The sequence below is a fragment of the Chinchilla lanigera genome, unplaced genomic scaffold, assembly GCF_000276665.1.
Source record: "Chinchilla lanigera isolate Chin_1 unplaced genomic scaffold, ChiLan1.0 scaffold00019, whole genome shotgun sequence".
NCBI lineage: Eukaryota > Metazoa > Chordata > Mammalia > Rodentia > Chinchillidae > Chinchilla > Chinchilla lanigera.
The window spans coordinates 3,105,032-3,117,652 of NW_004955420.1; the positions used below are offsets into that span (position 1 = coordinate 3,105,032).

Below are 12,621 nucleotides of genomic sequence, written 5' to 3' on the forward strand. Positions count from 1 at the left end.
TTATAAAGTGTTAATTGGAGGGTAAGTATGTTAATCACCATTTTGTCACTATTACACAGTATCTGAGAACTTATGAAGAGAAAATGTTTGTTTTGGCTCTCAATTTTGGAGGTTCTAAACCATGACTGACTGGTCCCACTGTTATGGGCCTGTGGATACAGACCGTGTTAAGATGGGAGTGCGGGGTGGAACAACTTTTTTTTTACACCATGAACCAATGAACAAAAGAGAAAGACAAATGAGTGAGGATCCTGCAATCCTCTTCAAAGCATGGCCCAATGTCCTAAAGACCTCCCCCTAGACTTCTCCTCTCAAGTCCTCTAGCATCTCTCAAAAGCACCACCCAAGGGACCAAATCTTTTACACACCGGCCTTTAGGAGATATTCAAGATCCAAAATACAGCATTCCATTTGTTCAGTGTAGGAATACCACAGAGCAGACAGATTTTCAAATTGCAGTGTATACAAAGACCATCTAGGATCTGTTAAAATGTAAATTCTAATTCTGCAGACCAGGAACGGCCTGGATTGCTGTATTTTCAACCAAGTCATAGAGGTTAGGCTGATACTTATGACACTAGATCACCTGGGTTCAGATCCAGGCTCTTGTACTTCTAGATATGAGCCCTTGAGTAAGTTATGTGACCTGTCTAGCCTTTAGCTTTCTTATTAGTAACAAAATAATAATTGTAGGTGTGTTGTGACAATAAAAGCAAATAATGAATATAAATATTCTAAGAATGGAAAATGTAATACCTGACACATAGAAAAAGGTATATAGTGTGAATTATTACTCTAACTTTACAGAACAATGACTACAGCACCAAGATATTAAAAAGATTAGTACCTTAAGGAATTCATTCCTGTATAATGAAATAAGAATTGAAAGCTCCAGTTGGTAAGGGCTAAGCCTTGTTCTGTTTTCTTTGGCTGCTTGAATAGAACTATTTGAAGCTGTGAGTTTTGAAGGGTGTGTATAGACCAATTTTAATTAAAAAATAGAGGATTTTAATTACTAAACTCTCATGAATATAGTTGAAATAATGGTACTGGCTTAGGTTTTATGGCACAAACTTAGAAGAATCTTTGATAATTTATTTTCCTACAAGTAACAAGAAACATCTGATGATTGCACTGCTGGCCCTTTAAATTTTCTTAGAAGTTTTAACAATTATTATTTTTCTACTTGTTAAAGTGTAGCTAGAATATTTATTAATTAATGTCTTCTTACTTTTTATGGACAGCTAAACAATTTATTGAATAGTAGTGTGTATTGTCTAATATGCAAATATGAGCCTAATCTTATATTTTTCCTTATAGATCTCCTACTATTTTTATAGTGAGTATTTTGTGCAGCCATCTTTAAAAACTTGCAAAGAAATAGCATTTAGGCATAAAATTATGTGAATTTATATTTTTATCTTCAATTTACACCTTTTGTCTCAAGGATTTGACTTCTAATATGAATACAAACACAGGAAGAAATAATGACTAATTAGGTAAAACGAGAATAATTGATCTATTGATTATAGATCTAAGGACTAATATAAATATCAACTTTACACAGTAAAAGAGATATTTCATGTAGCACATTTTAAAGAAATTCCAGCTATTTCCTGAAATTTTGAAAGACGAACACTGACTGATTCGTGGAGGTTAACTGTCTTCTGAATCACTGCATACCATTTTACCTTAATTGTTACAAAATGTTATTATAAATTTACCTATCTAGCTAGTGACTTTTGAAAACAAGAAGCCCTTGAACATTTTGTCAAGAGCAGTAAGAAACTAATACACGAAAAGGGTTTATTAGATGCATTAGCAATTATCATATCTTTTTTTTTTTTGGTACTCAGGAAATGAACTCAGGACCTTGCACTTGCCAGACAGGCATTTGTGCCGCTGAGCTATATCCCAGGCTCTATCATGTCAATTAATAAATATTTACATATCTCCAAGGCTTTTCCTTGGTTCCTACTTTCCTATTTAATTTTTCTGGTCTTACCTTAACCCCATCTAGCCTTCTTTATCCTCTTACAACTGACTGTGTCCCTTGCATTTCGCAAGCATTTTGTATACTTCACAACACCTCCCAGATGTTAAGGACTCCATGAGAGAGATGTCCTTCAATATCCACCCTCTCTCTCCTTAGTAGTAGAACCTCTGAGTGTTAGGGCTGTCTGGAAGCCATCTTTCTTAGCCTCCCTTACAGATACACGTGGCCACATAGCTAATTCCTGTCAATGGCAAGAAATGCAAATGGCAGGTGCAACTTCTATGAAGTATGCCTTGACAATGTGTCTCTTTCCTTCCTTTTTCCCTTTTGGCTAGGATGGTATAACTTTATCAGGAGCAGCAATCTTGAGACCTGAGGTCACAGTAATTCTTTAAGAAATAAAATGTAATCTGGGACCCTGATTACAGTACTGTACCAGCCTTTGACTACCTACATCTGTGTGAGAGGGACATAAATTCTAGATTATTTCAGGCACTTACATTTTGGATTTTCTGTCTGTTATTTGCAGCTCAATCTAACACTAATTTGTATACACCTAAATATTTATGGGTGCATCTATATTTTAGATAATCTCATTATCATTATGCCTTTCTCTCATCCATCCTTACTTAAAGCTGTTTTAGGACCTAAGGAAAAGGGGTAAACACATCAAATAATGGGTCCAAGAACATCAAAAAAGTATTAAATTCAGAATGAGAAGAGTTAAAGGAGCTACAATTCTTTTCTGTTCCCAGTTGTTTTGGTTTATTAAGAGACATTCTAGGTAAGATTTCAAAGTTAACTCCCAAGATAATTAGGCAAAAACCAGGCCAGATGTCTAAGCTAACTTTTGGTCTCAAAATAATTACGTTTGTTAATTACCAGTAATTACTGTCAGCATCCAGCACTTTCCTAAAAATCCAGGGAGAAAGAGAGGGGAGAGTGAGGTACACAAGAGGGGGGGGGAGAGAGAGAGAGAGAGAGAGAGAGACAGAGAGACAGAGAGAGAGACAGAGAGAGAGACAGAGAGACAGAGAGAGAGAGACAGAGAGAGATCCCTGAGTTTTATGAAAACTGGAAATTTTCTTTCAATTAATGCAATTATCTTTTGCTTATATCTAACATTAATTTGGAGATTTTGTAATGTCATTTCTTTTTTTTTTTTTTTTTTTTTTTTTTGCTTTTCTCAATGCCAAAATGATGACTTTTCTGTCTTTCAAATTATGCTTATAGCTCTCTTCTATTGGCCAAAAGAATCAGCTAAAAATGGCCCTGGCAGGAATGTATGAATGTGTGGGCATCACCATGCTGTCTCTTCTTAGCATCATTTCTTTGTCCAGAGGCTGCTGGACTCTAACTCCTAGAAGAGTAGAGGGATTTCTCAGAGGCTGGTAGCCCAGATTTCTCGGCACTTATTCCAACATTTAGAAGTTTACTTAGTGAATTACATTTCTTGTATGTGTGTAGATGGCATTTTAGGAGAACAGAATATTTATAGATGTGTCTATTTGTATGTCACCTCATCACTTCGTATTATTCAGGTATCTTTTTTGTGCTTGGTTTCTTTTCAAATGTGTAGGGGCAGCATTATCTGGTATTTCCCATTGACAATTCGTCATAGATTTAGTCATTTTAACCTGAAAATAACCAGGAAAAAATGCTTCCTAAGACTCTCCTGTAGCACCTCACCTTGACTCCTGCCCTCCCATAGCTTCCCACAGTGAATCAATCACTCTTTTATGTCATCTTTATTTAAGTGTTTACCCGGCTTGGGTCCTCATCACACTGATAGAGGAGAGCAACCATGCCTTAACTCATTTTTTCTTTATATCTCCGATGGAGGTGAACTGTGTTTTTGTAATTAGTGAAATACACGGTTACCAATATTGCCCGCTATTGGGTCTTCTAGTTACACATCTTCCTTCTTCTATATAGGTTCAGTGAGTCAGAGGATGGAACGCTTTTTTGTCATGACTTATTTTGTGTACTAGGCCTGATTCTTAAGCTTATTTTAGTTCATAGGCTATTGTTATAAATACTGTCGATAAACTGCTTGTAGATAAAAAAATAGTTGTTCATAAGACTCACTAGAATGGAAGGTGAAGTTTTTCAATAAAGTAAAATGGTGTTATTTTATTTTAATGAATATCATGTATAAAGGATCAGCCCTTGCTAAAAATGTGAGGATGGTTTTTCACTCATGTAGGTGACATACTAAAAGGTAGGTGACATACTAAAAGCTAACATTTCATATACTCATCAACTACTTATTTCTAGAGCATCTCTGGTTTAGTTAACAACATTGTATTATAACTTCATGGCTTTATGCATAGGTGTACAATCAAATTACAAAACCAACTGCATTTTTATGTGTGTTACTATTCACTATTAGGTTTATTAACAGAGAAAAAGCAGAGGTATACTTTCAGGGTTCTTTCTGAATGTCAAGTGTACACAAGGGTATCAATTTGCAGGGATATCTTACGTGTTTTGTGTATGTTAATTTTGATATTAAATATTTTCCCCCTATGATCACCGTTCATTATGGTGTGATCAGAACCATTCAATTTAATTGCAACTTTCCATTTCATAGCTTCTTGTCATCAATCTATATTTTCTTTAATCCCATACCTCAAGTGCTGTTCTGAACTGTCCAGCTGCCACAGCATATTTCTTTTGTCTATAGCAAGAGCTGGCATCCTTTAAGGCTACCTGAAGCCATTTGTCAATCTGAGGCAGAGAGCTGAAATTAAGGCCACTCAAAGGGTCCACTATTTCAGTAACTGGGCAGGTTGGCTGAGTCCCAGTGGGCGTGAAGGACTCCACAAACTCATACCTTACATCCTCTTCATCAATGTAGACCAACTTCATTTCCACGTCCATTATGGTCTTTAAAAGGACATGGGGCAGAGGCATGGTGATTAACTGATTGTCAGGTTCCATTATCTTTGCCTCTTTCTTTACAGCTGGTTTTTCTTCACTTTCTGCCTTCCGTTTAAAGGCCACTTTCTCTAAATCATTATGTTTTTCTTTGATGCTCTTTGCCATTTTTATCCTTTCAGCTGTGATTTCTACTTGATTATCTACAGAGTTTTTCTTACTCTCTGGTGGCATTTCCAGGCTGGTAGGTGAATTTGCTGAGGTGGACATTTTCTTGCTTGTTTTCATCTTTGGCACAAGCTGGTCATGACAGACTCTCTTCACTGTATTCTCCAAATTCTTATTGCTTCCTGACTCCATTGACTTCACTTAAAACTCCTGTAGAGAGGAGAAGAAGGCAAATGATTAAAACAATATTTTGAAATTCTAATGGTTTATTCTATAGTCAATTTCATTTGAAATATTGTTTTACTCATGATGGCTATTTATCACCTTGAAATAAAACTTCATTTATGTGAACTACTGACTGTTTTATTGGGGCAGTATACGTTTTAATCCCCAAACTCACCTAAATAAAAACTTGTTCAAAATATATCTAGACATTGTTTTAAAAATACAGCTGCAGAACATTGAATGAACATTTTTATGATACACCCAAAGTCACTGAACAGGAAAATCATGTACATAGCCATGGAGGACAAAAACAACCTCTCCAAGTCCATCTCTGTATTAATTTCCTCAGAAAGGCAGGTGGTCTAGAACTCATTATAAACTACACTGCTAACCTGCATAATAGACTTGGAAGGCTAAAGAAATCACAGCTGCTTTCTCAAAAGCTTCCAGAAATGTGAGCACAATGTTTCCTCAATTTGTTTCTTTCATTAATAATGAAAACCTAAAGTTTAAATAGCTTTAAAGACAACTGTTTTTCAGAATAGACTTCCAAGCCAAAGAACATGACCTTCATCCTCTCAGTAATATGGAGATACACAGTCACCTCAAGTTTTTGTAACAATTATTATCAATACCATGAGTTATATGAAGATGAGACATTTTCCTAAAGTACTAATCCTCCAAATATATGCCTCTTGATTCAAAGGTTTCTACATGTTTACTTGATTTGTAGATCTGTTTCAAAACATAAAATATGCTGAGATCTAGCGGTTATTTAGCATAGTTGTTTCTTTTCTTTTAGAGAGAGTTCCACATGTTTCATATACTATGCTGCAAACAATTTGGAATAAAAGAAATAAGGTCCACATTTTGCAAAGAAACTAAGGGACTGAGAAGTTGAGTTGGTTAACCAAGGTCACCCTGCTGGTGATTTGCAAAAGCAACTCTCTCAGATTACAATTTGCTGCTTGGTACTGCTCTCAGTCCCTAGCTTGGGGTAGTTCCCCTATAGCATGTTGTTCTTCAGGACAGATGAGAATAGAGTTATATCAGAACACAAAGAAATCAGAGAATATCAAGAAAGAATGGCAAAGTATAATAATAAGAGAACAGTAAGATAAAAGCTAACATTTTTGTTTCATCTTATTTGCAAGGATAACTGGAGTAACTTCTTACATCTTATTCTTTTGTTGTTGTTGTTGATTATCTTCATTTCTTTACTTGAAATAGATAAGTTTGTGGAAAATAGTTCAAACACATTGAACTATAACCCAATAGATCTCTAAAGAAAGTAAAGGAGAGGGAGAAATCAAACTTTTCCAACCTCCCTTCAAAGGTTAGTGCCCTAAACTTTCAAGCACTTCTCCCTCCTGACTATCATTCGTATATGTTCTCATATGATATGTGAACATATCAAGGAAACTACTGTGAGAGTCAATACGAACATCACAGTCTAATAATTCCAACAATAGCTACCTAGATATTAATTTGCCAAAGTTATATAATTGAATGACTATTTCCCCAGTTATTTATAAAAAATATTGGAGTTATATTACTATGGTGTGATAACAAAAAAATGAACTTTTTCAGTCTGTTGTGCTCATCAACGTAGGTGTGAATCATAGGTTCCACCAATACAATTTTACTTTGAGCAAGGGCCTGTCTCCTTTTCCCCTCTTGGGATCATTGTTGGCATCCAGTATGCATTTTGGACCACTAATATGACTAACCGGAGAGGCAAGAGGCAAAACGTTTTGTCCATCACTCTTGTCTTGTATATGCTCTTTGCATGTATGATTTGGATTGGGTAAACATTAGCCTTAGTTCTTCAGTTTAGATTTCTGGTGGACAGACATCTGAATATTCATCTATTCTAATAAATTTCCTTCAGGAGCAGAAAAGCAGCTTTTGAAATTTGTTGAAAGCTCAAAATACCTGGTTTTGAAGAGCTCTGATTTATGTTCATTCTCATAACAGATTTAGAAAATAGGAACAGTCAGTGTTGGTGGGTGTCTGGTTCCAAAAATTTCAAGGTATTTCCCAGTTATCTAAATTCTGTTTCAAACACTAGAGGTTAAAAGGTATCAGAATACCTGTAATTGGCTGTTAGTAACATTTTTAGTATCTGCAGCAGCATTACCTGTCTCTGTTGCATTTATTTCATGTCTCTAATGTATAAATGTATGAAGTTATTTTTGTAATTATTTCCTTTAGAAAATAACTGTTCTCTCTCTTTCTCTTCCTTTTTTCCTTCCTCTGCCCATTTTGTCTTCCAACTCTACCCACTCCAAATCTCCTCTCCGCTGTCCCCCTCTTGTGGCTTCCTCTCCATGCAAGAAGGAAGGGTTTCTATTTTAAGAAGCAGGCTTCTAAGTACAGTACTTCTGCATTACTCCTGAAACCATGTCTTCATTTTGATCTTCCATGCAAATTCATACAAGGAAGAGTAACAGAAGGAAAGAAAATAAATATAACATAAATAGAGCATTTGGAGGAACGAGATATATATGCAAAAGTTTAGCTTTTAGACACCTGAAAGTTCAATTACACAAAGTTAATCCAAAATAATAATTTAATCACTCCCTTCATAAATCAAGAATACCTATCAGAAAGTCTACAAGTGTCCTAAATGGACAGTTTGAAAAAGCATGGCCAAAATCCAGAAATATTTCACAGTGCTAGTTGCAAATTAGATGGCTTTAACTTTAGGTTTAATGCATGTTCGTTATCAAAAAATAATGCATGTGATGAAGAGTTGTGCAACTGGTTGCTCATAGCTTTTGCAAAAATTATAAAACTTCATTTAAATAATCTAGAATTTAAGGCCTTTTATCAGCTAGCCCAATGTGTGTTTCCCTTGCTTAGCACTCCTGTAAAGTAGCTCAAAGTTAAACTGAACTTTGTGTTAATTCCCAAACATGCTCATATTCAGCATATCTACTAAGAGTTTCCCATCGTCCTCTTTCTATCTCATTCTACCTGTTCAAACCTAAAAGGAAGTTATCCATCTCTACCTCCTCAGAATACTGACAAGATCTATACCACTTTTCACTTTACAGTTATGCCCAGGTGACTTTTTACCAATAAGCTCCTTCAAAGAAGAAATGTGCTTTACTTTTCTAAATATTAGCTCAATGTTTTGCATAGAGCAAGCATTCAATAGATGTTGATCAGTATGAATGCTGTTAGTCAAAGACTAAACATTTTAAAAGAAACTAAGTTGGATTTTCTTCTAAAGGTATGACCAAAGTGTTGAAAAGCTTTTTCTGAGAGGTTTTGCTGGATTTTTGTTGTTTTGTTTTAAATATGATCCTGGGTAAAGTGCATTTTCTCCTCTGATAGTTCAAGTGAATCATGTACTAACTAGATTTAAACTACCAACCTCTTCACTCTTTTTAGTCAAGTTGATTAATATGATATTGTTCATGTTCCTAAGGCACTGAGTTAGACTTTAACCATAACTTCAATGAAAATACTTTTAGAGCACACTATTAGACAATCATTATGTTTGCCAAAGAAGTATTTGATGATAATGTTCCCCCAAAATACCATTCTTTCATTTAGAAGAGGCCACTGTAGAATTGATTGCCTCCCAGAGACAGGCCTTAAAAAATCTCCAGCAAATATTGATATGAAACATTAAAACAATCTCCAACGTTTTATAATAAATACAGATACAAGAAAGAAAGAGAGGTTCGTGTTCAGTCATTTCCAGCAGGTAACCATTTTTAAACTTATTCAGTGGATTTTCAACACATTTTTTTTTTTCTTCAAGCACTTCATCAAGCTTTCTGTTCTGTGTGGGAGTTTCTGCTGTTTCTGAGTCTCAATCGGTGGTTTACATGGCTATTAGTAACACAAATTATTTATTAGATTTTCACTTGAAACAGGCAGTTCAAACATGGGCAATTCAGGGAAAGAAAATTCTTAAAAATATGCTCTCTGAAACATTCAGCATCACAGTTGCTATGGTTTTCTTTCTTAAAAAAATCTAATTTTAACTTGCAGTTAAATGTAACCAGAGACACATTATGAGGAAAAACACCTTCCTTGTTAGTCTACCAGCACACCTTTATATTTTTAAAAACACATTAAAAATCTTTCTTCAATCTAATAAACATTTATTGAGCACCTCAAGTGAGAGCAAGATCTTGCACAAGGTAATAGGAGAGAAATTAAAGATGAGCAAGACTGGGTCTTGGCATGATAATGCTCCCTGTTGGGGTGTGACGGTGGAGGATGGGCAAGGGTGATGCATAGATAAATAACTTCACACACTGCAGATGCTGTTTTACTAGACTGTGAACTGCTGGAGAGGTGGAAGGGTATTCATGCTGCATTTTCGATGTTGATGTATAGTTCCTTCAGAGCCTGCCCTCGTGAACATGTGCTGTCAGAGTGATTGCGTGGCTAAAGTGGTGTACACTACTGCATGGTGGTACTAGTAATGGGCAGGCTTCTATAGGAACACAGGACTGGTGCAGTTTCAAGATATTTAGGAAGGGCTTTTAAAAAAGATAGAATAAGAATTCTTATGCAAGCGATGTCTCCTTTCTTTTAGCCAAGTACCCATAAGAAATGATGTGCCATTATAAAATGGGAAAGGTAAATCTGACTCACAGTGCTTGTTAAGAAATTTGTTTAAAAACCCATAGGGTACTATATACAAAATAACAGTAACAGGGACTTGCAGTTTATAAAGTTACCTCCCTGGATTAACCCGTTTGCTTCCCACAATTCTTTTGCATAACTATGATTTGCTTTATTTTACTAATGCATGAATGAAGAGCTCAGTAACTTGAAAAAGATCACCAAGGGAAATTATCACACCTAAGACTTGAGCACATATCTGAGTCACATTCCATGATGTTTGGACCATAAAATAATAGACTCCCCTTCTTTACTTCCCCAGTTGACTGCAATTTGTACTCTCATGTAAAAACTGTTTTCTAAACATTTTATAATAAAGTATTTAACTGAACTGCTATTATACCAGGTGAGATTCTCTATTTATGTCTAAATTGAACATATAAGACTAATTTGTTGAGAGAGGCCTAGTAGCTTTTAAGTGTTTTTAAAGATCTTTACTTGCAAATTATGGGCCTGCTGTAGTCTAGCAGTCATTAGATTCAGAAAAAAATGATATGGACATAAAACTTCCACATGAATGGGTTCCAGGGACTTCAAACTTGAAGTTGTCAAACCATTTGCTGATCACTAAATCACCAAATGGGAGTAATGACATTAAAGCAATTGTACTTCTTTGTACCCAGTACACTGTGAACATTTGTCACATTATGTCAGAGAGAACATTACAGGGGCTGCTTTATCATAGTATTATGTAATGGAAAGAGCATTCATTTTGCAGTTTCAAGAAAGGTTTGAACTTCAGGTTTATTATTTATTGACTGTACATTGTAAGAGCAATTACCCAGGTTCTCCAAACATTATTTTCCTGCTCCAGAAATTGGGAATGATGGGATATGTGATTCATGAAGGACTCGAATGGGATAATTTATGCAGTGCCACTTTGGGAGAGAAGAGGTTTGGTAATTCTATGAACAGCTCCTTGAAGGGGCCTCTGTCTCTCAAAGCTAAATCCCTGCCTGGGTTCTATTCCTTTCTCCTCTCAATGACTTTGCCCTTGCAATTGTCGCCTTTCTATATAATCCTTCCTCTTGCTAGTGGGTTAGCCTTGTTGATGCACATGCTGTTCCAGCAACTCTTCTCTTTAAGAAAAGCAAACAAAAATCTCTCTTGACTCCACGTCCTGCTTGCTGCTATCCTACGTCATGGGTCCTCTCCATTGCAAAAAGTTTAAAAGTAGTTTTCACATTCTGTCTCTACTTTTCCTTCTCATACTCTTGAGCATTCACTCCTCTTGAGGCCTAACCATTTCATTATGGTCATTCGTTTACAGGGCACCAACGAATTTCATATTTCCAAGCCTAACAGTAGTTAAGTTGTATCTGCTAGAAGTCTTGACAGTAGCCCTGGCAGTTGGCTCTCATTAGTGAAACATGTTGTTCTTATTCCTGGGTTACCATGCTCTCTCAATCTTCTCGTTACTTTACTCCTATTACACGTCTATGAGGTTGGCTCTTTATCTTCTGTTCAACCTGATTCTCTCCTTAGGAATCTTAGCCAGTGCTATGGCTTCAAATATCACAGGCTCTTAATTGTACTGCTACAATTCTAGTTCTTACATGCTCCTAAAATTCAAAAGTGTATATGACATCTTTACTTTGCATGTTTAATATGCATGTCAAAATTAGTAATTCTAAAACAGTTCTTAATTCTCATCCACTCCAATTTTCCCTCTCCACGTCTTCTGCATCCCAGTCCATACCAGACACATATATGTAGTCACTCAGGACAGATCATTCCAGGTTATCCTTGATTGCTCCCTTTCACTCAGCAACCACCCTGTAATCCGTCACATGGTCCTATTGACTCTTTCTTTCAAACATCTGTCATGATCCGTGTCCATGCCTGATGCCCTCCTCTTGGGTGAGACCCCATGATTTCCTGCCTAAATTATTCCAGTTGCTTCCTCACATAGCATCCAAAATCATCCTTTTAAATGAAAATCAAGGTCCACCTCATTCTTGCTTAAAACCTTTCCATGGCTACTCCAATAGCAGAACAGAATATAACCTCATCCTTCTGCTCCCTCTGAGAATTCATCACTCGCCTTCACCCTATCCGCTATGTTCTAGCCACTTAGCTTTCATTCTGTTCAACTAAAAACATTGATATACACCTCAGAGCCACTGCACTTTTAGGGCTGGAATGTTTCTCTTTGCGTGTATGTGTGTGTGTATGTGTTCTGTGTTAGTCAGATCATAGTTTAAATATCCATTCTCTGAAAAAGCCTTCTCTGATGAACTGTAGCAATCAATTCCTAGTCAGACATCTATTTTAATATCTACACACTACTTATCACAGTAGTATTTACTTATTTATACTTTATCCACCAGAATATAAACTCAGCAAGGTGCTGTACCTTGTATGTCTACTTTACTGTTATATATTGATTGTGCTTGACACAGATTAGATATGTACTAAATACTTGTTGACTGGACAACTAGATAGTTACATCTCATCTTATTGTATAATTAATGAGGAGTTCCAAATTATCTCTTGTTGCTGCACCACTTTAGAATTTACACTTTGGGCTTGCTTGAAGTCACCTAAATATGAGGTACTTTTTACAAATTAGTTTAGCTATAGGAAGTTTCTCTAGGAATTGTGACATCCTGAATCAATCTTTCTTTTCTTTCTTTCTTTCTTTCTTTCTTTCTTTCTTTCTTTCTTTCTTTCTTTCTTTCTTTCTTTCTTTCTTTCTTTCT

General features: G+C 35.9%; 1 protein-coding gene across 1 annotated transcript in view; it reads right to left on the reverse strand.

Moving 5' to 3' along the window:
* Spata16 (spermatogenesis associated 16) overlaps window positions 1-12,621 on the reverse strand; it is a 223,398-nt gene that overhangs the window by 194,252 nt on the left and 16,525 nt on the right. The window contains exon 2 of the mRNA XM_005383016.2: window positions 4,628-5,254. Coding sequence (XP_005383073.1) covers window positions 4,628-5,236 — 609 coding nt within the window. The 5' untranslated portion in view covers window positions 5,237-5,254. The remainder of the gene's footprint in view (window positions 1-4,627; window positions 5,255-12,621) is intronic.